The 27,070-nt window shown below is 42.3% G+C and overlaps 1 protein-coding gene across 1 annotated transcript in view; it reads right to left on the reverse strand.

Moving 5' to 3' along the window:
- The window catches only part of adgra1b (adhesion G protein-coupled receptor A1b), a 270,459-nt gene that overhangs the window by 223,491 nt on the left and 19,898 nt on the right, over positions 1-27,070 (reverse strand). The window contains exon 2 of the mRNA XM_080450479.1: positions 17,281-17,352. Within this exon, the coding sequence (XP_080306605.1) occupies positions 17,281-17,352 (72 nt within the window). The remainder of the gene's footprint in view (positions 1-17,280; positions 17,353-27,070) is intronic.

Here is a 27,070-nt window from a genome sequence, read left to right on the forward strand (position 1 = left end):
GATTTGAGTTAAAAATGTTCGCTTTAAAAAACATATTTTTAACGATTTTCACAAATGTTCACGATTTCCACAAAAAAATGCAGCTCTCCAAGCTCATAGCTTCGGCACTCGGTCTCGCGCCATGAGCTTGTATATCTGCTATTTTTGAATAGCCAAAGAAATCTAAAATGACACACACAGATGCGTTCCCGGTCTTAATGGATTAAATACATGTTTTTTCACAGTTGTCAAGCATATCCGTGGCAGAGCAAGCGAAGTGGGAGCAAAGCATGGAGCAGAGTGGGCAAGATGTTGAATTGAGCAGGGTGCGCGTTTTCAGAAAAGGTTGGAACAAGGACCGTCGTCCGTTCCAAGCCACTCGCATAGGCTATATGCCCCCCGTTCTCGTAAGGATCCCACACTTCATTCTGAACTTGATTGCTGTCATTCAAATGTGTAATCCACAGTCTGGTTATTAATTCCTTTGTGTCAGTTATGTTCATATCACCAGTCAATCAAAAGGGTATGATTTAAAATGCAAGGGTCGGGTTTTGGCTGCCTTGGTTTGAAAGGCCCTTTTGAGAGAGAGAGAGAGAGGGGGGGGGGGGGTTGATTAGCCGTCAGGATTTATTATTGTCTTATAATTCACTGCCAAGGACGTAATTGATTGTTTTTTTTGTGGGGGGTGGGAGGGGGGGTGAATGATCCAATGATCCTGTGAATGATCCAAGCACCACCGAAGAAGTAGGCTGCCCTAGCGTGTCTGATATCTGGTCTAGAGGGGCGGGTTCAAAATCTCCGGAGAACATTTCTGAGAGATCCCATTGGTTCACCGATCTGTCCGTCAGCCCCCGCCCCGTGCCCCTCCTCCTCCTCCAATGAGAGCCCTGACGTCACAACATTTAGAGCGACGCCCACTGCACTCTTGGGGAAATTAAACACTTTCTATTCCAGGAACGTCAACAGGCTGGTCCAGGCTCTTATTTTTGAGCAAAACTAAAAAATAAAAGCCTGGAGATCGAGGCTACCGAAGAAGAGTACACCCAGAAATCATGTGAACACAAAAAAAAAGCTCGCCTCCTTTCATGTTAACACATTGGGTGCCAAAACCGTATATATACGGTTTTGCGCATACTAACGTTGAGTGCCAAAACCGTATATATACGGTTTTTGAAAAAAAAAAAAAAAAAAAATTACTTTTTTTTTTTTTTTTTTTTTTTTTTTAAATTAAAAAGCAACAGGAAATATCACTCCTACAAGATTTAGACTCCAATCCACCTCCTGGTTAACTTATGACTTCAAAAACCTGTATCTCGGCTCCTGTGCACTTTTTTTTTTTACAATGTTAATTTAACTATTTTCAACTGGCTGCAACTATGGAATGGATTTCCGAATGTTTTAAATTTTTTCCCCCCGATTGTACGAGACCTGTATGTGTGTAATGAGGGGATCACCGTGAGGACGGTGATCACTGAAAATATTTTGTGACTACTTGAAAAAGGTTCAAAATGTTTAAAAAGTCCTGGCACTCAAAGTATAATATTTTAATAAACCTCTGGCACCCAATGTGTTAAAGGATTCACAAAAGTAAAATTTTCTCTGATTTCTGTCAGATAACTCACGAATAGATTGAACCAATATTATAGACCGAATATATTTAAGCAATATAATAGAATGAGAATACAAGTGTGGAAGTAATATTTTATCTTGGCGTTCAGGCTCTGCTATATTTGTTCTCCCTGCTCAGTACAATCATACGGCCATCATTAACCATTAAGAGCAGGGAGATAGATATACCATAACATAACAACCCCCCATGGGGAACAGACCAATAGCAGAGCCCACTGGTGGTGCTGGGGTGGTGGTGGGAGCAACGCTGCATGACAACAAGCTAGAAGACACAACCGGATGGAATGCCCGATTCAAGAGAACTTAAATACCCGCCCAATTGGACAGCTGATTGCCACGTCTGTGTATGACGTAAGGATCTTGCATGACGCTGTAAACAGCCATATAGAATGAGCAATGCATGTAACCTCTCGAGTGTATGCTGCCAGAACTAACTCGCAGGCTACGTATAATTTCTGTCAGATAACTCACGAATAGATTGAACCAATATTATAGACCGAATATATTTAAGCAATATAATAGAATGAGAATACAAGTGTGGAAGTAATATTTTATCTTGGCGTTCAGGCTCTGCTATATTTGTTCTCCCTGCTCAGTACAATCATACGGCCATCATTAACCATTAAGAGCAGGGAGATAGATATACCATAACATAACAACCCCCAACACGCGTGACCTACGGTGAACGCTCACCGATTCATCCAAACAGATATCCCACTAAACTCCTTCAGGAGACAGTGACGAATATGCAGCTAGCAATTCTGGATCATGCTAGGATATTCTAACATAACCCCCAACACGCGGAACCAAGAACGCCCTACGGTGAACGCTCACCGATTCATCCTAGCAGATATCCCAATAGACTCCTTCAGGAGACAGTGACGAATATGCAGCTAGCAATTCTGGATCATGCTAGGATATTCTAACATTATGTGAACTTGAATGTGAAGCCATGGCTACGCTTGCCGTAAGCCTTATTCTATATGATAGGAAAACTATGTGTGGGGTGAATTCTCAAACCCATACCAATTGACCAAGCTGATATCCCATCCACCACAGACCAGCGTCTGGGATCAGCGAGGACATACTAACTTTATGTGAACTAAAACTATGTGTGGGGTGAATTCTCAAACCCATATACCAATTGACCAAGCTGATATCCCATCCACCACAGACCAGCGTCTGGGATCAGCGAGGACATACTAACTTTATGTGAACTAAAAGGCCTTAGCTGCCATGCACAGGCAGCACTTAACCATTCCTCTAATAGCCACATAGAAGAATATACTACATAAACTTAACATGCCTAGTGTTAAGAGTTGATGCCCCCAACCGCATCCTACTGATGCCCCCAACCGCATCAACTCTTATGCAAGCCAACTGCATCACCGTGATGCTATTACCCAACCGCATCAGCCATGATGCAAACCAACCGCATCAACCATGATGCCACTTTTTTGAGTTTGAGTTTGAGCAACCAGCTTAACTCTTTAGTGCCAACTAAAGAAACATTTAAAACTTACATGACTTTGAAGTCACGCTACACCTTACCTTCACCCAGCGACCACCAGATATGCATGGTAATAACAGAACTACCATTTACATTTAGCTATTACAACACTTGTATTCATTACATCCTGAGCCAACAAAGAACTCCCCATTTTAGCGCACATGACGAACATGGCACAAAGACCATTTTATTCAGAACGGTTGATCTGTGCACCAACTGATAATATGCAGATGGTTAAAATTTGTTCTGTTGAATTAAAGCTTAAACTGAAGATGGGACATGACCTGATGAACAAATGAGCCACAGATAAAACATAATGCTGCTTGTGTGAGAACAGACTAAGATCTGTGTTTTAACAGCTAAGATCTATGACTGCCCCATCTAACCATAGATTGACTTCTAATTAACTAAGAATACTGAAGCAGCTTCCAATGAGAGATTTAAGATATATTCATAAAATGTCCCTCCATAGAAATAAAACATCAGAAATCAAGATGCATGACTAACTCTTGATATACACTTAGATTAGACTCCACGTAGATGAAAGCAATGGTTATCGACTTATAGTAGTTAGTAGTACCAACAATATTTAATCTGAATCCAGTACTCCCTTTACATTACATGCTTGTAAAATTGCAACCTTGCTTACGAGACTGCAAGAAGAACCACGCCAACATAATACCAAGAATGATAAGCCACCATTTAAAGAACATAACATTAAATATTTGCCTCCTGAGCAGATTTTAATTAATGACCATACCATTCATTATCCAATAACTTCATAACAACAATAACGGAACTAAGTTTGGATTCCAAGAACCTTTGAAATGCCCATCAACCATGACTCTACTGAAGAGCCCCACCATTTATCTGGTAGCAATAACTTTACTCCTGTAGCTTGTCACACAACATGACATCAATTGTCAACCGCTTTTATAAGAATGCATTACATCCGGGGATCTGAACATATGTTGATCCCAAGATAAGACATGAGTGCCCTCATAAATTGCTCCCCTCCTTTATGCCCTGAGAGCATGAATGCCCTCTGCTGGACCATCTTTAATATAACAAAGACCATTTAGATGGGCTGCTATTGCTAAAGAAAAGCAGTTGTTTTCCTTCAAGTGTTTCAAGATTTACTTAAGAAAATCCCTGTAACCTACCAGTCTCTTATCCAAGGTGTAAGCAGCAAAATGTATATCACCTTGACAGCAAGAATAGCTTAATTAGCTTTGCAATACAATAGCACAGGGGGAACTTTAGAATGTAACCAAAGCTTACATCTAACCAAGCACTGCAGCCAACACAGTATAATAGCCCATTACTTACTTGATTTGCACAATTTACCAGCCTCCACTATATCTTAGAGCAAATTATTACCAGAAAATGTAGGCTACATCAGATGGAAATAGCTATAGCCACCAATTAGCACATACTAGCTGCAACATAAAATATATTACCACAATATAATGGCCATACTGCACACTATAGTCTACTTTAGTATAAAATTATGCACCATGAACCATAAGTTCTCTTTACAGCATATTTGAATGCAGTCTCCTAGATTTGAAAAACTGCTGAAAGAATGAATCACTAATATAAATAGCCTATATATATATATTTTACCAACTGTAGATTAACTTGAACATTATTAATTCCTACACTGAGATACCTGGTGCTATGCTGCTTTACTCAAGTAAATCCGCAGACTACTGTCTGCAACACTAAAACGAGATCAAGAAAAATGACTATTAGTTATAACTTGTGCTTATAATAAGCGGACATGGCAACCCAGCACTGTGTTGCGTCCCTATGTTGCGTCTATGCTTGCAGTCCCATAGCCCGGAGGGCACGCACTCGACGTTGATCAGTGAACCACGACATGTTTGGAAGCGCAAGAACACACACTAGCTCTTCTTCATCCACAAGTGTACTTTCTTATCCCACTCAAGATGACGGCCAGACTGTGCATTAATCGTTTTTAACCAGTACATTATATGAAACATAAGATTTGAGCAATGCACTGCATAAGTGACACTAACTATTGGACCTCTCTCTCCTTCTCTGCTCTGAACAGCTGATCACTGATACGTGCAGTGATGCCGGTTTGAGAGAAATCAGCCAACCTAGACCACGAAAATACTTGTATTTAACCTGTATTATCCTAATGTATGCATTGTCAATGAAATAGCCTAAAGTGAGCTTGTAGATGATCTGCTATTTCGAAATCTTGTGATAAAAGTGGAATATTTGGAATATGTATATTTTTAACTACACATTAATCTGGGGACCATGACAGAACCACATAAGAAAGCGATCCCAAAATAACTTTTCCCCAGAAATAAGCCAAACCACCAATAAGCGATTTGACAGAAAACCAGCCAATGTTGCTAATAATGAGATGAGGCCCCATAGCCCGGAGGGACACAACAGAAAGCTCTGCTGGATGAGCTAAACACCGCTGTTTTTCAGCTTAACTTTGAAAACATTAGCAAGGAGCAGTTTCACTACAATTTAAGTTGCTTTGCTTTTAGTAATAGAACAAGTATCATATAACAACCAGCGGCACCAGACCACCACTGAAACCTCAACAATGACATTAGCATCAACAGCATATTAGCTTTTTTTTTTTTTTTTTTTTTTTTCCCCCAGCAGCATAGAGAAGAACACAGCAGCCTTAGTAGATAAACAAACGCGACGCCATACCACCTGGCCTTCACAGTAGCCTATAATAGACAGCAGCTTATGAGCAGAAAGCATGATTCAAGTAGCATGAAGCAGTTACACCAGCAAACAACAGCAGCTTCTGGGAAGCATGATAGCAAGTAGCAGTAGCTCCAGCAACAACCAAACAACCAGCCAGGAACAGCAAACGCTGCATGACAACAAGCTAGAAGACACAACCGGATGGAATGCCCGATTCAAGAGAACTTAAATACCCGCCCAATTGGACAGCTGATTGCCACGTCTGTGTATGACGTAAGGATCTTGCATGACGCTGTAAACAGCCATATAGAATGAGCAATGCATGTAACCTCTCGAGTGTATGCTGCCAGAACTAACTCGCAGGCTACGTATAATTTCTGTTGTTTTCTAAGTGTTTTTCAAAAAACATGCCACATTCAAACGGACGATTCTACCGGCTTCCAAAAGGCATAAAAATGTGCAGCAAAATACAACACACTGCTTTTTTTCTTTGCTGCTGAGCGGATGGACAAATCAAGGTGAGCGACGGAGAGGGTCACAGTGGAACAGCGGGGAATTTCCATGAACGGATAGCGGATCGTGAAAACAGCATCCTGAGCGCGGAGATATAATTAATAATAGATGGAATGTGTATTTTTATGTCAAAAGTCTCTAAAAGTTCAATCTTACTGGACACTAAGGGCTACTACTCTGTTCTGAATCTAGTTCAGGATGACGGCCGGACGGTGAATAACAAATTCCTCGTTTTAAACTTAAATAGTACACTAAAATATGTATATGAATAAATAGGCTGCTATGCAGTAACATAAATGTGCTTCGGCACTGCCTCACTATGCCTCACAGTGTGTGGATGCTGACACAAAGCAGTGCTGCTGTTGCATTTCGATCCCATAGCCGAGAAGGTGATTGGCTGAGACACAACCAGCCTCTGTTTTAATATCGGAAATTTCACAAAATTCACAAAAAAAAAACATTGCAGCTGGACTCCTTGTGAAGCCAACCCGGGTTTGAATCCAACTGGAGGCCCTTTGCTGTATGTCCTTCCCCATCTCTCTCCCGCCATTTCCTGTCTCTCTCCACTATCTCTATCAAATGAAGGCTTGAAAATACCAAAACTAAACAAAAAACCCACACAAAATAATTCTAATATCTCTTTTTATAATTGATTAAATTGATTGGTCTGATTAACCACTATTCTATGATTTCAGTCTCAGTCAAAAAATAGTAAAAATAGCCAAAATAGCAGATCTACAATTGTTATGATTCACTGCCTTATACATGTATTGCAAGAAAAGAAGGAACCTAGTGCACTTCAGGAGGTTGACAAGCTGTGATGAAGCTGTCATTTCAAAACAATGTATTTTTGCAAAATAAAACTGCTTTGCATTAAAATGACCTAAATTAATATTTCTGTTTTGCATCGATCGAGAATTACGAGTCGACGACACACACAATGACAGATCTGGTAGATTGTGACAACAAATCACTCCAGCACATGCAGTTTCACGATCTCAAATGCAGTCCTGGTGGGGGTTGATTTTGGGCCCTGAGTAAAATAATTAATTCTAAATAATACATTTTAATAGGTTAGCTTATAGGTTAACAGTTAATTAAACGTTAACAATGGTCATGAAAAAAAAATGCACTCCAAAGTGATCAAAATAATATATTGCTATAGGGTGTCTCTCCAGCTGTTTAGTAAACAGAAAATGCCTCTTCAGGTTGGGATACCAATTTATCCAATCAGGAGTGAGAATAATAATAAACTTTATTCATACAGCACCTTTTTAAACAAAGTTACAAAGTGCTTAACAACATAAAATCAAATAGTAAATGAAGAAAATAAAGAAAAATAGGATGACAAGACAGCAACACCTGCCAGGAATATCTACGCATCAATTTCTGACTTTGCTTTTTTATAAAAATGGGATTTTAATTCAGATTTAAAAATGGTTATGATCTAGCGAGCCTGAGGTCCAATTTTGGGAGGCTGTTCCAGAGTCTAGGGGCCCTGATGGCAATGTGACCAAGGTCACCCTTGGTCTCCATAGCCTAGACTTGGGAACAAGCCGAATCAGAGGACCTCAGGCTAACGACAGGCACACAGGGTTCCAGCAGCTCAGCTAGATATTGAGGTGCCAGGCCGTTAAGAGATTTAAAAGTTAACAATAACATCTTTAAATCTATTCTAAAGGTGACAGGCAGCTAGTGCAGTGCAGCTAGTACCGGGTTCTGTGCTCTGATCTCCTATAGTCCCAGCAATGAGTCTGACAGCCGCATTCTGCACCAACTGCAGGCGGTGTATGTATATGTATGGATCCCTTGGTGAGAGTTGAGTAGAGGGCGTTACAGTAGTCCAGGTGAGATGAAATAAGCAGTGGTGGAAAAAGTACTCAAATGTTTTACTTAAGTAAAAGTATCAATACTGCAATATAGAAATATAGTTACAAGAAAAAGTCCGGAATTCAAAATGTGTTTGAGTAAAGTACAAAAGTATTGGCATCAAATGTACTTAAAGTACCAAAACTAAAAGTACTCATTAAGCAGAATGTCCCATTTCAAGTTTTCAAATGTATAAAAATCTCTACAAGCTCGACGCATTGTGAGCTTGTAGATCTGCTATTTTTGAATAGCCAAAGCTAGGTGGTTAAAATGATTCACTGGGGACCCCCTGGTACACCCCCCCCCCCCCCCCAAGGACCACTGGTGGTCCCCGGACCATTGGTCTGAAAACCACTGTTCTAGTTGATGAGCGGCCGGGGGTTTGATTACTGAGAACAGGGTCCTGGGGGTTATTGCTGGTTATTTTGTATAATAATATCTAAGTAGTATTGGGATTTGGCATTTATGACAGCCTGCTGGTATAAGTTTTCATGAGTTCTTTCAGATTAATGTGGTAATCAGGGTGTTTAGTTGTCTTCCACTTATGTTCCGCTTCTCTGCGTTTTCTCTTGACTGACCCGGGTTTGTGCTCATTGAGCCATGGATTTGGGTCGTATTTTGGGATTCTAGTTTTGAACGGTGCAATAGAGGATTCCAGGACTGTCAGCCAGCTGCTGTTAAAACTGTCAACCATGACATCGATATCAGTATTATCAGTAAGCTGCCCAGAGGAACATGAAAATGGGGGAAGTTATAAAGGCATTACAAAAAGCACTATAGCGGATTTGGAGTTGAAAACACGTGATCTATAGCACCAGGGGTCCATGGGGGGGTTCCAGGGGGTCCCCAGAAAAAATAGTTAACATAGCATCACAATAATTGTAACCACTTTAACCTTTTATATACTTTGGCTATTCAAAAATAGCAGATCTACAAGCTCATAGCGCAGCACTCTCCGCACTATGAGCTTGTAGATCTGCTATTTTTGAAAAATCTTTGTGCAAACCTTTGAATATACATATTTTTAAAGCGAACATTAGCTCAAATCTTGCTTCTGGGGGTCCCTGGAACAATATATTTTGAGATGGGGGTCCGCAGCCAAATACATTTGACATCATTTTGGGGGTCCTTGACATGAAAAAGTTTGAGAACCACTAATAGGAGCAGAGCACTTGGGGGTAGGGCGGGGGGGGGGGGGCATTAAAAACCAAGGCTTTGTGGTCAGTCACACCAACGTCAATTAACTCATACAGGATACAGGATGAACAAGTACAACTGGAAGTAATGACTCAAATAAATGGGCAGACCAAATTAGAACTGGAACACTAAAATTGAAGCTGATTGGCTGAAATGGGCAACCCACCTGAAAATGTATTTTCTGTTTATTAAAGAGCTGGGGAGACCCCCTGTTACTGAACAGCATGTACTATCATAGGATATAGCTTTAACCTTTTAACATTTAAAAGTTTTGTTTTAACCTGAAAAAATATCACATACCCTATACCGTCCTCTAACAATGAAACATCACCAATAGCAACAACCGATTTGCAATTTAGAATGTCATCATCTAACCATTATTTTCTAAGTAATTTGCTTAGGAACAAATTCATATTGCCTGACACGCACGTCCCATACGTGTGAGTGGCGTATTGACTTTGCTTGCATATAAATGAAGTCTTAAATTGTGCCTGTTCCTCTGTAATCAATACTAGTTTCTCAAATGACTCAATTACGTTCTGGACCCCCTCCTTTCTCAGCTGCCCCCGATGATAACCTCTCGACCCTTGACCCTTCTGAGGATAACCTCCCTTTTGCCACCTCCACGTTGTTCAGATTGTGTCTGCACTTCAGCCTCCAACATCCTCAGTGTTCATTCATCCATTTGAGTGTACACATGTAAACCCATTAAGACCTGAAGCCTACAAATGTCTTCTAAATCCCAACAGTATTCTGAAAAAAACGTATGTTTCTATATCAGTGGTTCTCAAACTTTGTCATGTCAAGGACCCCCAAAATTATATGTATTTGGCCGCTGACCCCCATCTCAAAATATTTTTTCCAAGGACCCCTTTGAGTTAAAAATGTTTGCTTTAAAATAACATATTCAGGCCCGGACGGCTAGCGCAGCGGTCCGGGCACCTAGGCTCCAATGTAGCCTGACAGCATATCGCGGGTTCGAGTCCCGTTCCCGACGATCTTTGCTGCATTAAAGACATAGTTCAATGTTGAAAATGAGTGGTATTCCCCTTTAAGTACAGTACTTGAGTAAATGTACTTAGTCACTTTACACCACTTGCCCTTTGGTTACATTTGTACATTCTCTGAGTTAAGTGAACACTCAGGATTTCCAAAGTGTAAATTCTTATGCGTCACCAAGCCAGATGATCTGTCCTTCAGCAATCTGCCACACCCCTCATCAATCCCCTTGCAAAGGAGACACGCACCTCAGCAAGACCGAGTAAGCGTCGCCTCCTCGTCTGTGTGGGAGTGAAAGGCAAGCAGGCGGCCAGCGTTTTCTGTTTTGGAGGACAACTCCCTCACACATCAGACATGCACCACTCCCAGAATGAGCAATTGCGGACCCCACACACACAGAATTCTGATACGCTATATAACGGGCGTTAAAAGTAGAGAGAGGTGGTGGGAGGCATTCAGTCTGTCACAGGTGTGCATCCTCCTCGATCTCCACTCCTCCGGAATCAGATGAATACATTCTGGTCAAAAGGACAAACAATATAGGCCAAGCTGTTCTCTATTAATCCATTGAGACCGGGCACACGTCTGTGTCATTTCTTTTATTTCTTTGGCTATTCAAAAAAATAGCAGATCTACGAGCTTGTAGATCTGCTATTTTTTGAAAAATCGTGAAAATGTGTGCAGATCTTTGAAAATGTATTTTTTAAAGCGAACATTTTTAACTCAAATCTTTGCTTCTGGGGATTCTACAAATGTCTTCTAAATCCTAACAGTTCTTTGAAAAAAATGTATGTTGCTAAAATATCAGTGGTTCTCAAACTTTTTTCATGTCAAGGACCCCCATCTCAAAATATGTTGTTCCAGGGACCCCCCAGAAGCAAAGATTTGAATTAAAAATGTTCACTTAAAAAAAAATATATATATATATATATATATACACTCTTTTTTTTTCTTCAAAAATAGCAGATCTACAAGCTTGCAGACACAGATGCGTTCCCGGCCTCAACGGATTAATAACCCCTTATAAGCAGTCAGGCGAGAATAAAGCTATAGCGTCACACCTGGGAGCTCCAACTATAAATGATGAGTGGGAAGATGTATCGTCTCTCTCTCTCAGGCACACAATGCACTCTCCTCCTTCACTACAATGACACCTCTATAGCACACAGTAGTGATGTGTCAGCTGATTTTTTTTTTAAAGATTAGAACTCTCAATATATATATATATATATATATATATATATACAGTATACCGTTGGCACTGCCTCATCCAGAGACATGACTCTGGTGGTGAGAGCCGGATTCGAATCCAGTTCCTCGCAACTCTCGCAAGGAGTGCAGAAAGTGGTTATTAACTGATTTTATTTTCATTCCTGCCAATCATTTTGCTTAGGTTTTTTGCTTTGCTCAAGTTATGGTGGGAGCAGACTTCATTTCATTGATGCAAATCCAAATCTTAATGTATGCATGCATGCAAATTAACCCATTAAGACCTGGGACGCATCTGTATCACTTTTTGATTTGAGCTAAAAAAAAAACATTGTTTTACACTTTGGCTATAAAAAAATAGCAGATATACAAGCTCATAGCGCGGCACCGAGTGCCGCGCTATGAGCTAGTATATCTGCTATTTTTGAAAAATCGAGAAAATGTGTGCGAATTAATATATTTATATTCTTTTAAGGCAAAATACATATGATTTTGGGGGTCCTTGACATGAAAACGTTTGAGAACCACTGCCGTGCCGCACGCACGCACGCACGCACGCACGCACGCACGCACGCACGCACGCACGCACACACACACACACACACACACACACACACACACACACACACACACACACACACACACACACACACACACACACACACACACACACACACACACACACACACACACACACACACACACACACACACACACACACACACACACACACACACACACACACACACACGGCCTAACGCCATCAGATTCTTTACAGTGTTTCCACCATGGGAATTCACGGTGAGCTGGAAAACCTGGACCCTGCAGCGTCCTCTATAGTGCAGAGAGAACAAGTGAAGCCGTGGCGAAGGGGAAAACCTGGATCCATTGTCCTGTAGCAGCAGAGAACAGTGACATGCTTTGTTCACATGCTCTAGCTGCTCCCATCTGACCCACTTTGGGCTGACGGTTAATAGGCCTGTGTCCCTCTGCGGGGACTCAGGCCAGCGTCCAACATGCCGTACTGTAAAGGCAAACCTCCACAATGGAAGAGGAAAAAGACACGGTAAAAACCATTGGTTCTCAAAGTGCGGTCCGGGGGGCCTTGAGGGGGGTTCCAGGGGGTCCCCAGCAAAAGGTAGTTAATATAGCAATCACAATCATTTTAACCACTTATACTTTGGCGATTAAAAAAATAGCAGATCTACAAGCTCGATCTACAAGCTTGTATATCTGATATTTTTGTAGATCTGAGAGATTGTAGATGTAGATCTGTGGATTTTTTAGCTTGTAGATCTGATATTTTTGAGCTTGTAGATCTGATATATATATATATTTTTTTTTAGATCTGATATTTATAAAAAATCGTTAAGTGAACATTTTTAACACAAATCCTTTCTTCTGGGAGTCCCTGGCACAACACATTTTCAGATGGGGGTCCGCGGCCAAATATTTATCAATTAGGGGGGTCCTTGACATGAAAAGGTTTGAGAACCACTGCAGTAAACTACTCAGTTCATTTAAATCTAGAGAGGGTACAAATGTAACCAAATGTACCTGAAAAGGGTCCATTTGGTTACATTTGTACTCTCTCTCTGAGTTACAACAAACGGATAAAAGGGACAATTGGGGACATTCACATTTTCTGTTCCTCTGAATGACCCACTTATCAATATAATACCAATCACATTGGTTTTTGTGGTTTTGTTTTGCGGATGAATCCGCATCCCACGCAAAAACAATCAAAGTACATCAAATCGTACCATATTAACCCTTTAAGACCGGGAACACATGTCATTTTAAGATTTCTTTGGCTATTCAAAAATAGCCAAAGAGTGCCACGCTATGAACTTGTAGATCTGCTATTTTTGAAAAATCTTGAAAATGTGTGCAAATCTTTGAATATAATTTATATTCTACAGTTTTTTGAAAAACAAAAAAGGTTTATGTTGCTATATCAGTGGTGCTCCAACTTTTCCATGTCAAGGACCCCCAAAATTATATGTATTTGGTCACAGACCCCCATCTCAAAATATGTTGTTCCAGGGACCCCCCAGAAGCACAGATCGGAGTTCAAATAAAACGCATATATATATATATATTCAAAGATTTGCAAAACATTTCAAGATTAAAAAAAAAAAAATGCAGATCTACAAGCACTCGATGCCGCACTATGAGCATGTATATCTGCTATTTTTGAATAGCCCAAAATAAATCTAAAAATGACACGGATGCGTTCCCGGTTTAAATGGGCTATAAGTGGCTCAGTGGAACATAGTTCCAGCATATAGCCCTTGTACCTGCCAGGTAACTTCCTGTGTAAACATCAGGTATCATCCAGTCTCCACTCTAATGTGCCAATCGTCGCTAACAGGCTGGGCAACCGTAAACGGTGTGGTGATTCCACAGCTGGAGCCCCGAACGGCATCAACAAACACGAGCATTACGCTTGTCACTCACCGCGCCGCCCACGCACCGCGCTCCCTTTAGCCCGTTTAGACCGGGAAAGCATCTTCTGTCATTTTAGACTTATTTGGCTATTTTTTGGAGACATTTTGGAGAATATTTTTATATTATTTATAATATTTATTTATTATATATTATTTTTATTTTTATTTTTATTTTGTATTTTTTCAAAAAAAAAAATCCCACGATTTTGTAACCCCTATTTTTCACCCAGTGCCAATGCCCACGCGTGTAATCCTGGGCGCTATTCTCCCTCTGCCAGCCTGGGGAGAGCCCCGAACTCAGCTCATGCTTCCTTCAACGCATGAGGAGTTAGCAAACATTTTTGTTTTAAAGCGAACATTTTCAACCGATCTGTGCTTCTGGGGGGGGCACTCGGTGCCACGCTATGAGTTTGTATATCTGCTATTTTTGAATAGCCCAAAGAAATCTAAAAATGACACGGGTGCGTCCGTCCCCGGTCTTAATGGGTTAAGCGCCAGCTAGACAGGACAGACGGACGAGACAGACAGGCAGACACTTGCGGGAGGCGCGGGAACAGCTGGCCGACACAACCCACTTGCTAAGGGCACCTGCAGGCGCACTCCTCGCCAGCGACAGGCATCCTGATGCCAACACGCTACAGCTGGCAGGATGGATAGGTTGTAGTGAGCAGTGGTGGAAAAAGTACTCAAATGTTTTACTTTAAGTATCAATACTGCAATGCAGAAATACTCTGTTAGGGCGCGCTCTCACCGCACTTTTATTTTACCTCTGGGGCAGAATCTGCCAATGCATTGTCAATGTAAACGCGTGGATTCACGCAAGAGCGGATCTTTCCGCCTGTCGCGCAGACCTTGCGTTTATCTGCTCTGCACGACTTGTCCATTTGAAGCATAAAACTGCTGGAGGCAGGAGCTGCTTTTCCCCCTCTGTCCAATCGGGTGAGTGGAAGGCGGACCGTCTCAAGACTCAGGAAGCACCATGGTGCTCAAGGCAGAAGGCGGTGCGGGCTACGGGGAGAGTCCTGAAAGTGAGTGACAGGCGCGTCAGTCCCGTTTTTTTGAATCCGCTGGCTGCAAAAAACTGTGGCCGCGCACAACCTGCGTTTAACAGCGGCCAGCCAACTTTTGGTGAGAGCGTGCCCTTACAAGTAAAAAGTTCAATATTCAAAATGCACTTGAGTAAAAGTACAAAAGTATTGGCGTCAAAATGTACTTAAAGTACCAAAGGTAAAAGTACTCATCGTGCAGAAATGTCCCATTTCAAGTTTTCAAAATGCATAGAAATGTTTCAAAAATAGCAGATCTACAAGCTCACAACGCGTAGCTGTAGCAAGGCTATTTTCAAATAGCCGAAATATATATAGACCTTAAGTGGTTAATGCTGTTTAGTAATAAAAAGCTAAATCTAAAAAGTAACTAAAGTTTTCAAATAATTGTAGTGGAGTAAAAGTACAATATATTCCTCAGAGCTGTAGTGGAGTAAAAGTAAAAGTATTGAAAATTGGAAATACTCCACTAAAGTAAAAAATACCTCAAAATTGTATTTAAGTGCAGTACTTGAGTAAATGTACTTAGTTACTTTACACCACTGTGGATAGGTTGTAGTGAGGGAAGGTGAGTGATGGCAAAGGAAGGCAGGGGGAGGGATGACACTCCGTGGCCCAAAGAGGTCAAAGATTGCCTGAAACAACCCATGGAACCTTTCGCCTGGATCTCCCTTCAGCGTCAGCTATCATCCCTCTCTCAGGCCAGCAGACCCGCATGCTGAAGGCGGAGTGGCCATAATGGCCCTAATAAGACCCCATGAGACAGGCGACATCATTCTATAGGCTAACCGGCAGACAGGACCAGGGGGAGATAAGAGAGAAGGAGAGGAGGAGGAGGAGAATGGCACAGAATTATTCCGCTGACATTATATTCCAGGCTTAAATTAACTGTCAGGCAGGAAGGGAGACGGCGACAAACTGACTGTAATAATATTCAAAAGGCATCATCGCTGTCGGCTGTGTGTGTGTGAGTGAGTGAGTGAGTGAGTATGCGTGTGTGTGTGTATGTGAGTGAGTGAGTGAGTGAGTGAGTGAGTGAGTGTTTGTGCAACTTGCATGCATGCATACTTCTGTGCATAGCAGGAGAGAAGGAGAGAGAGAGAAAGACAGACAGACAGACAGACAGACAGACAGACAGACAGACAGACAGACAGACAGACAGACAGAGCAGCCACTCAAATGACTTCCTATCAGTTTTCTCCCAACACCATACTATACGGTCCCTCGGAGATCATTTAACTCTGATAATTCCTCTCCCATAGCGTGGCTTAATGTACCCATCAGCCATCAGGCAGAGCATCATCAGCGCATCAGGTGACCAGGGGGCTGGGGGGGGGGGTGGGGGTGAAGGCAAAAACCAATCAATAACAGCCCTCAAGAGGCGAGCCCAGAATGACCGGGGGAAGCCATCACCATGCAGGCCATCACGTGTGCTCCCCTCGGGGTCATTTCATCTGAAGGGGATGTGGTGTCATCCGCATAGTATAGGCTGGCTGGCTCCATTCCTCCACACACTGCAAGAAGTCTGCTCACGTGCACTAAATTATAGCATTATACACAATGCTACAGTATATATGATCCCCTGGAAGACGTTTACTGTGGCAATTGTGGTTATGAGTGCAATGACTGGAGGGGGAGTAGGGCGTTTATAGTGTAGTATAGGGCCGGCCCTCCTGTAGCGTAAACGCTACAAGCACTTTTTGTTAATTTAACCCATTTAGACCGGGGGAAGTATCTGTGTAATTTTTTGATTTCTTTGGCTATTCAAAAATAGCAGATATACAAGCTCATAGCGCGCTATTTTGTTTTAAACTGGTGAAAATGAGTGCAAATCTTTAAATACATATTTTTTTAAATATTGTAAAATATTTCGTTCCAGGGACCCCCCGGCCCCCAGAAGCAAAGATTTGAGTTACAAATGTTCGCTTGAAAATATAAATATTCAAAGGTTTGCACACATTTTCACGATTTTTCAAAAATAGACAAAGTATAAAAGGTGGTTAAAATCATTTTGATGCTATATTTGCACATTTTGCTGGGGACCCCCTGGAACCCCCCTCCCCCCCTCCCCCAAGGACCCCTGAGGGTCCCCGGACCCCACTTTGAGAACCGAACGCTCTAGGGAGGTATGAACAGCAGAAGGGAGCTTATTGGAGATGATGGTAACACTCACAGTTTCTCCAAGGCGGACAGGCCGTAGAAGGAGCCGTTCCTCAGCATGGCGATCTTGTTGTTACTCAGGATCCTGTGTATAGCGGAGAGATAAAAGAGAGAGAACGGTGAGCTTGGTGAGAAATGGGGAAGGAGATGGAAATGGCTTTAGTCAAATGTTTGATAAATTATTCATTTCGTCAATACGTCGCTGTGAGATACGGATTTATCTCTGATTAGATTGTGGTCATAAATTTCTCATCTGGGGCCACCTTTCTGTCTTATTTATGGCCATTTGTGGTTAAGATGGGTAGTGACACCACCCACCCCCTTCTCCAGCGTGTGTGTGTGTGCGTGCGTGAGAGCGACTGTGCGAGAGAGAGAGAGAGAGAGAGAGAGAGAGAGAGAGAGAGAGAGAGAGAGAGAGAGAGAGAGAGAGAGAGAGAGAGAGAGAGAGAGAGAGAGAGAGAGAGAATATTGTCCTTGTAGAGAAGCTTAATGGAATGCCAGTTCAGCACAATTCAATCATCAATTGCTTGCTGTATAACAGCAAACAAATCAATGAAACACACCACAGGGATCTTTAAGAAATAAATGAATATTCAAATGTGATGCAGTGCTCCCATTTTGCTCATCACACCATCAGCATTTACAGCATTGCTATTTTTAGTCCAAAATCTCGGTATGAAATGGTACAATTCTGAACATTTATACTATATTTCTCTCAAAAGAGAGTCTTACTTTGGCCTCGAAATAATAAAAGATTGCTTGAACAGGGCCAGACAGAGAGACACTATGGGGAGAGTGTGTCTGTGACCAACAACCATATTGATCATTTAAACACGCCACACACCAAGTTGTCTCATTATTCAACAACCTGGGCGTGTGTGAGAGGCTTCATCCTCCCCTCCAACACAAGTGATATGAATGGAGAATCCTTGAGATGCATCATTAGACCAGTGGTTTTCGACCTTTTTCATCCATTATTTATTCGCCATTTGAGCCACGGACCACCATTTGATACTTAGCCTCTCAGACCCAAAACTTTTAATATGTTGTTATTGTTGGATAAGATTTTTTCAAGATAACAATGATTTCACATTCTCTAATTGTGTAGTTTATTGTAAATTAAGTAATGCAGATGTTTCACAATAATTTAACTCTTACGGGTCCATTTGTTTTCATTTTTTTACGCTACATTTTACGCTCTCAAGAGTTGAAGTTCTATAAGGGTCCATTTGGTTACCAACTCTTCCATCATTTAGCCGGGGACCACCTATAAACTCATCGAGGACCACTGGTGGTCCCCGGACCACTGGTTTGATAACCACTGCATTAGACAGTGTTACCAACCGCTCAAACGCCAGAGGCATGTCTGACTTCACCTCGCACAAACTGCTAATAACAATACTGTGCTGGTCCAGCATGTTCTCAACACATCCACACATGACTTCCTGGAGGCCAAGTAAAAACCTCTGCCCCAACATTTTCCACGTCGGCCTCTAGTGGCTCAGGAGGTAAGAGTGGGCCGGTTCGATCCCGGGCTCCCCCCAGAGTTACAGCGGCAAAGTGTCCTCGAGCAAGACGCTGAACCCCTAATTGCAACCGGTGAGCAGGTTGGTGCCTTGCATGGTTTCCTCCGCCATCGGTGTGTGAATGTGTGTGAGAGAGTGGCTGAATGTCACGCACAATCATTGTAAAGAGCCTTGATTAAAGGCTATATAAATGCACCATTTTATAGCGCCACCAGGCAAGATTTAGGCAAAACAAATTTCTGACATTACTCCTACAGATTTTGTCCAAACATCACGCAAATCGGTACACATTATCTCTATAATGATGTGATCAAGACGGATCTGTCGGATTTTTCATATTTCATCCTAATTGGCTAAGATTGGCTTCGAGAGTTTGCAGGAGCGGCCCGTTTCGCACAAAATGCCACACATCATGAATGCAGCGCCCGATTGCTGTGAAACTCTGCACGCCCAGCTCCACTAAGCCAAGGAAGAACCTCAAACCCGCTTTGGCCTACTCTTGAACTGTATGTCGTACAATCAACATCTTTTGTTCCCTCGATTCTTTTTATCATAATGCAACTTTATAGGCCCCCGCTATTACTATTTTAACAGATTTTGTCCAAAACTCACAGAAATCGGTACACAACATTATCTCTGGGGTCAAGTATGACATTCCAATTGGCTGCCTTCCAAATTATGTGCGCCCTAGCAAGGCAACCCGGCCTGGTGGAGACCTGTGCTCCGAGGAGCTCACTTTTCTAGTTATTATTGCGAACGCGGAAGGCGAAGCCGCACCTCCGCCCAAGTGGAGCTTACTATGCAACCGTGCTCGGGTTGTGTGTGTGTGTCTCTGTGTCTCTGTAGCCAAATTCCAAACCCGAAAATCTCGGCCACTCATTCAAACCGGAAGTAGTCAGGGTCCAATTATTCAGTTGCTTCTTGGAGGAGGCGAGTGGAGACGAGTGGAGGAGCCAAGGAGGCTCTCTACTTCCGCATTTAGCGAGTGTACATCAAGTGTACGCTCGACCACTCTCCACAGCTCCTCCGCGGCAGACTTCCGCATCACGTGTACACGTTTTTTTTTTGTTTTTTCCCTTCTCCCGTGACGTATGGTCCTCCTCCACATGTGGCCACACAAACAATGCTTGAAACCCGAAACCATGCCGAAACACCGGCTGCCCCCCCCCCCCCCTTCGCCCCCGCCGATCACTCGTTGCGCATCACACACACACACACACACACACACACACACACACACACCCCCCCACACACACACACACACACACACACAGTAAATTAACAGAAAAGACGCAACAAGCCACTGGCTTTATGGCGTTGTATGATATAAAGCATAATACAATGATATACATTGTAATATATTGTGCACACTTATTCTGTCTCAAAAGCTGATAGTTCATTTCTCTCCTTGCATGCCTCAATGCAGTGCATGGACTACTATAAATTACTGTGACAAAGATTATGTTTAAAATAATGTATTGTATTTATATATAGACTGAATATAGGAGAGGACACTTTACGCTTTAACTATAGCCGTACTCATTTAATTCTGAACCGATTCTTAAAAATGTTAATTCTCTATTAGCTGTGAAGGGTCTTCTTTCTTGTCTATCAGTCATGATTTATTTCGCTATCAAACAATATCAAGCAAAATCACAAAATCGTCTGAGTTTTTTTCTTTTTTCTTCGTCCCAGAAGTGGGGGGGATATCACCCAAACTCTCAAAACCCCGGACATTTGAAGGATTTTATAAAACCCCCCAGACAGCCCCCCAAAAGAGGATATGTCCGGGTAAAAGAGGACGTATGGCCACCCTGCATGAATGATGTAATTCAGAGTCAGACATACTCTGTAATATACGGTGGCTGTTATAAGCAGCAGTGCCGTGCGGGACTGCTGCGGGGGGTGGGGGGTCTGGGGACTGTGTACGAGCAAAAAGAGGGACGGGTCAGGATTTAATTCATAAATGTAAGTTTTCTCATCCTGGCGCTTCGTTCACTATTTCAGGAATAAATGGCTTTGCACAAAATGTTAACTATAAAGATAACAATGTGGCCATCCACATTGATGAATTGTCTATTCTTATATTCTGTATTATTCTATACCTGCATATTATTCTATGCATGTATATTTTCATCCACGGCTCTGGTCCAGCTGTTTGAGACGTCATAAGTGATCGCGGAATTTTCCTTCGCTTTGAAATGACGCTAAGTGCAGTCCGATCCTTTGACGGCAACCGCTCGACCACTCCGTCCTCGCAAATAATCCTCGGCTCCTCGCAGGGGCGGGGCTTAGGCGCGAGTGGAGGAAGCGAGGAGAGTGAGCGAGTGACCGAGCTTTGGGGAATGGAATTTGGCTTGTGTCTCTGTGGCTCTGTGGCTCTGTGTGTGTGCACTGCCTGCACTGCCTGTGTGCAGCCGCCAGAGTGCGCCAGAAGTGGTGCTTACTCTGACACATCTCAGAGTGCCGCCGCGCCCCCATGTGACTCACGCTCTCATTGGCTGCTGACGGCAATTCCGTGCATAGATGACTAGGAACTCTGTGCAACCATATCCCCCCCCATTAACAGGAGGCAGTCCGTAATACACAACATAACAATCTAAAAAAGAAAAAAAAAGAATTAGGGCTGCGTTCGCTTCCCGCGTTCGCGCGTCTTACTTGTTATTATTACTACAATGCACTGAAATATTTAGCAACAATCTAGGACTTATATTAATGTATAATATTTTATTATTACCCATCTGTCTGCTATGAGTATGTTCATCTTTGTAAAGGAAATACTCGCACATCCACTTAGCTCAAATCCAGGTGCGTTGGACAGTAACAAATGACCAGTCATGAAGAAATGTTCATGAAGAAACTTCCTGCACACTCAGGGTCAGCATAAATATTATTCACACACTAACGTTTCAGCCCCTCTGGACCTTCATGAAGAGTGTCTTACAGAAATGATACCATCATGATCTTCTATAGATAGATACTCCACCCCTTCTGTGTTCACAGGTGTGAGACGGTCACACTCTCCAGTAGGAGTGTCTCTCAATGATTGTCTGTGACCTGTGTGTGACTTATCACCCTAACCAGATATGAACATGATTATGTGACATCCTGACAATGTCAACCCAACACTTAATATATATTTACATTATTTACAGAAAATGCACAACTAAGTAATGTAAACATTTGCAACTTTTATAAATCATTCCAAAATGTGCATAATGTACAACGTGTATCTTAGATGCACCACCTCCTAGACACCTAATTTAATTTAGTCTCACGTTTATTTACAGCATAACATGCCATGGAATCTCATCATTCAATCCTGATGACATCATTGAGTGCTTTTCCCCCAGTATGAGGATGAGAGAAATAGTTCCTCTACATTTGTAGCATCCATTTGGAAGGGGTTTTAAGAAGGCCTGAGCGCTCCTTGTAACCGATTTCACATCTGCATCTGCAAAGCTATCTCTAAGATTACGTTGTATTCGATAGACTATTAATGGCGGTTTTCTCAAATATGACGATATAGCTGGATCTGATGATAATATGTGCCAATGTTTTTGTTTAGTTTTTTTATTATAGAACCCAATGTACAGTATGACAATATGAGTATTGGGGGTGCAAGTTGTACTGAACATGATTGAATACTTCTTTTTGATTGGAATATTCTTTTGTAACAATGCATTTATTATTTTCTGCAAAGCCATTTTGATAAGCTATTTGACAAGCCATTTGATAAGCTATTTGACAAGCCATTTGATAAGCCGTTTGACAAGCCTGTTCTAAAAACCTTTTCATGTCTAATGATTTGCCCATTAAATCCTCAGTGGTGTGACAAATGCGTCTCAGTCTGAAAAACTGCCTTGATTGTAGACTGCCTTTCAGCGGTGTAGGATGATCGCTATTGGCCAGCAGTAGTCAAGGAGATTTGATCTGTATCTTTTCTATATAGAGTGGTGCATATGCTGTACCAGATATCTTCTCAACCCACATATCCAGGAAATCCAAAGCATATTCTAATATAAGTCTTTTTCATTGAGAAGTCATTCAATTAATCAGTGTCCCTTTCAAAAAGACAGAAGTTGTCATAAATATATGTTGGTACCATGAGTATGTTAATGGACTATAACTAGGGAGTGAGGGAGATATAACAGAAATAAAACGTATGGATTGTAGCTTTAAAATTGAGGTACTATTCTGGTGCCCAACTCGGGAACAATGCAAGTTGGACATGCATGCCCCACCCGGTTATGCAATACTATTTGTACTCGTGCGATACTAGTTGTACTCGTACCAACTGTCAGAGTACCTGTTGCACCCAAGCCCCCAGAACTACGGTAGAACAGTGAAGCGGCCACGCCTGGTGGTCAAATCTGAGAATGCACATAAATGCTACTGCGCGTGCGTCTCCCGTTTTGTGCGCATGCTCACGACGCGTCACGACGAATGGATCCATTCCATTGGTTCATATTGGTTCCATATTGGTTCCTATTCTTACTTCCGGGTGCTTCAAAACGCCACTGAGCAATTTCATTGAAATGAATAGCTGGGGGCGGGGCAATCCGCCCTCTAGTTATATTATACCTCTATGGTTGGGTGGGCGGTTCTGGACGACCACCTGTCCGACCGACTTCACGCCAGGCACTGCACTCACTCGGGTCCTCTGTGACAATACAGTAATCGCAGAGTTTGAAGTCGATCGGTCGACCGGTTCTCGGGGCACGTGAAGCAAAGCAGCAGCAAATCACGTGATCGTTTTCGCTTTGGAAAAATTGCTTTTTCCTCTGTTTCTGTTGGCGAAAACAACCTATATTCAACTGTCCACAACTTTGGAACGGATGATCGCGGCGGCACGCTTCCCCCCCCCCCCCCCCCCCCCGATTCAACCAGACTCGGATATATCTTTTAAATCAGCGCTACTCAACACGCGGCCCGCGGGCCGCATGCGGCCCCAACGCAGCGTCTCTGCGGCCCTTCATGGTCAAGCCAAAAAAAAAACGTTATTTTTTATTGTGAAGCACAGGATAGAAATATACATTTCCGTTCAAATATATGGGTTGCTTCCTCTTTTTTCAAAAACAAACAGACATACACAGGGGCGTCAATTGGGTATGGCAAGGTAGAATAGTAACCTAATGCAGGTGTAAGACCATTGTGTTTGTATTGTGTTATAACTGTTATGAACTATGCATTATACCATAGTTTTCTATGCATTTCGGGGGTTTGACCCCCCCAATAATTTCCGCCGCGCGCCCAGGATAGGCGCCCAGTAACTGACGCCACTGGACATACACACAAAATAAACAGGTACAGTGAAAATAATATGTAAAAATGAACATTTTCTTATAACAATAACAATGTGTAGTGTTTTACAAAATCGAAAAATCCAAAATAGGACCGTCATTTTTAGCTTGCGGCCCTTTGGACTTTTGGTATTTTGCTGAGTGGCCCTTGAGTAGCCCTGTTTTAAATAGATTGGGGGATCGATCATCCTGGAGATAAATATTCTATGATTTTTCAAAGGTTAGTTAGTGTCACAAGTTCATTAGAGACATTACAGTCTGGTGAAAACGCTCTGAATCGCTGGAAAGGGCAGCTATAGACGACGTCACGTTTTAACTCACGCACACACACACACACACACACACACACACACACACACACACACCATAGAGATGTACTCTGTATGGGTGAAAAAAATCCATTTGTTTATACTGTACGGTGGTTATTCTTAAGGTCACGCTCCACATCACTTTAAATACACCTTGGACGGCATTTCTGGATTTCATATCTGCTGGAATATTGATCGCTCCCGACAGCTCTTAAATCATTTTGCTGCACAAACAGCAGCCCTGTTACTACTGTATACGACATTGCAATGGTTAGACACGGCCACGTGACCCGGGCGGCTGTTTTTTTTTGCATGCACTGGGATCCTTATTTGCATGTGCGCCATTGTGTGACGCCTATCTCCATGCCCACAGACGCATGCAAATACACATTCACATACACACACCAACGCAGGTGCATTAAAAACAAGCATACATGTATACTGTATAGACACACGCGCCACGCGCGCACACACACACACACACACACACACACACACACACACACACACGCGCACGCACACGCAAGGTCAAATCCTTCCATCGTCCTTCTCCACCTCCTTGCTGCTCTCTTTTAACGCCTTCAAACCGGGAACGCTATCTCTGTCGTTTTAGATGTCTTTGGGCTATCAAAAAAATTGCAGATCTACAAGCTCGTATAGTGCAGCACTCAGCTTGTAGATCTGCTATTTTAGAAAAATCTTGTAAATGTGTGCAAATCTTTGAATATATATATTTTTTAAGCGAACATTTGTCAAATATTTTGTTCCAGGGACGTCCAGAAGCAAAGATTTGAGTTAAAAATTAAAATGTTAAAAATATAGATATTCAAAGATTTGCTCAAGCGTTCAAAATTTTTCAAAAATAGCAGATCTGCAAGCTCGTAGCGCGGCACTCGGTGCCGCGCTACGAGCTTGTAGATCTGCTATTTTTGAATAGCCCAAAGAAATCTAAAAATGACAAGAGACGCGTTCCGGGATTGAAGGGGTTAACAACGTTGCTCCCTCGCCTCTCGGAGCGGTGGGCCAGGTTCGGCGAACAGAGGGGTAATTGGGATGTGTCTCCAGTCCCCACCTTGTCGGAAAGGGGCACTTGTTATGCCAGACGGGTACGTGGTATCCTTCATTCTAAAACCCTATAGGATTAAGTGGTGGTGATCCCACAATGCATTGTGCTGAAGAGGCAAATCGCTCAGCCCCGGCCACGGGGAGCCAATCAGAAGCAGTTATTTGGGAAATGTCATGGTGAGGGATTCTCAGGACTAGCCAGGCATGCAAACCACTTATAAACTCACACAAAAGACATGAAATGTTAAAGCACAATTGGACTTTTGGTAGAGGTTTGGGTTGTGAGGTTACCTTGCCACGATGGAACGCCAAATACTGGTCATATATATGCAGTATATATTCAATAGCGCTCCATAGATAAAATGTGTATGATCCAATATATTCTCCTTGTTGTCTAAAGGTCCTTTCACACTGCAAGCGGCCAACGCGCCTATGTAATTCATTTTCAATGAGAGGCGGGCGATTATTTGGGACGCGCGGAGAGGTTGAGGGGCGGTGAGGCAGGGGGGGGCGCGGCCCGTGAAATTCTCGCGCGCGTGCTTGTTTGTGCACACGCGCACGGGGCGGCAAGAGCTGGATTGTGGTGAGCTTTTCTTTTCACCGCACCGCGCAGGAGGAAAAAAAACAACAATGATCACGGCGCGATCACCGCTGATCCGAGAGGTACCGCCCGCGTGAACCGCTTGCCGTGTGTTACGACCTTTACACTGCACATTTTTAGCACACAAAGAATGCAAACAAAGCGGATTCTGCCAATTATGTATACATTTAGAAAACCTGACTCAGCATTTTTTCTGTCCGTTTACAATGATTGATATACGTATGGTTTTTTATTTTTATATTTTACATATTATCCAGTTTCACCATGCAATATGCAGTAAGTCAATAAGGAGTATATGTTTGATTATTATTCATTTTTTTATCTAAGGAGCAACTACACATTGAGTGCCAAAAACGGTCCGGACCGTTTTTCATAATCCAAACGAGGAGTGCCAAAAAACGGTCCGGACCGTTTTTGAGAAAAAATATTAAAAATAAATAAAATGTAAAATATTTTTTTAAACTTTTTTTTCTTTCTTTTTTTTCCTTCACAGCACCAGGAGATATAATTTTTCAAAGATTTAGACTCCAATCCACTTCCTGGTTAACTTATGACTTCAAAAGCCTGTATCTCGGCTCCTGAGTACATTTTTTTTTTATTATGTATTTTTGACTATTTTCGACTATTTTCAACTGGCTGCAACTATGGAACGGATTACCTAATGTTTTTTTTAAAAATCCCCCGATTGTACGAGACCCCTGTGTGTGTAATGAGGGGATCACCGTGAGGACGGTGATCACTGAAAATATTTTGTGACTACTTGAAAAAGGTTAAAAAATGGTTAAAAATCCAGGCACTGTGAGTACCCTGTTTTAAAAAAACCCTGGCACTCAATGTGTTAAAGATATCTCGTCAATATTTGTAGTTACTGTACATCATGGCAAGGTCACTACAAAACCCAAAACCTCTACCAGAGTTTAACTGTGCTTTGTGAATATTACGGGCAAAGAAATTGTTTAATAATATGAATTCCAGGAGGGGGATTCTGGAGCCCTTGAGG

The sequence above is a fragment of the Gymnoscopelus braueri genome, assembly GCF_963280865.1.
Source record: "Gymnoscopelus braueri genome assembly, chromosome: 14".
Lineage (NCBI taxonomy): Eukaryota > Metazoa > Chordata > Actinopteri > Myctophiformes > Myctophidae > Gymnoscopelus > Gymnoscopelus braueri.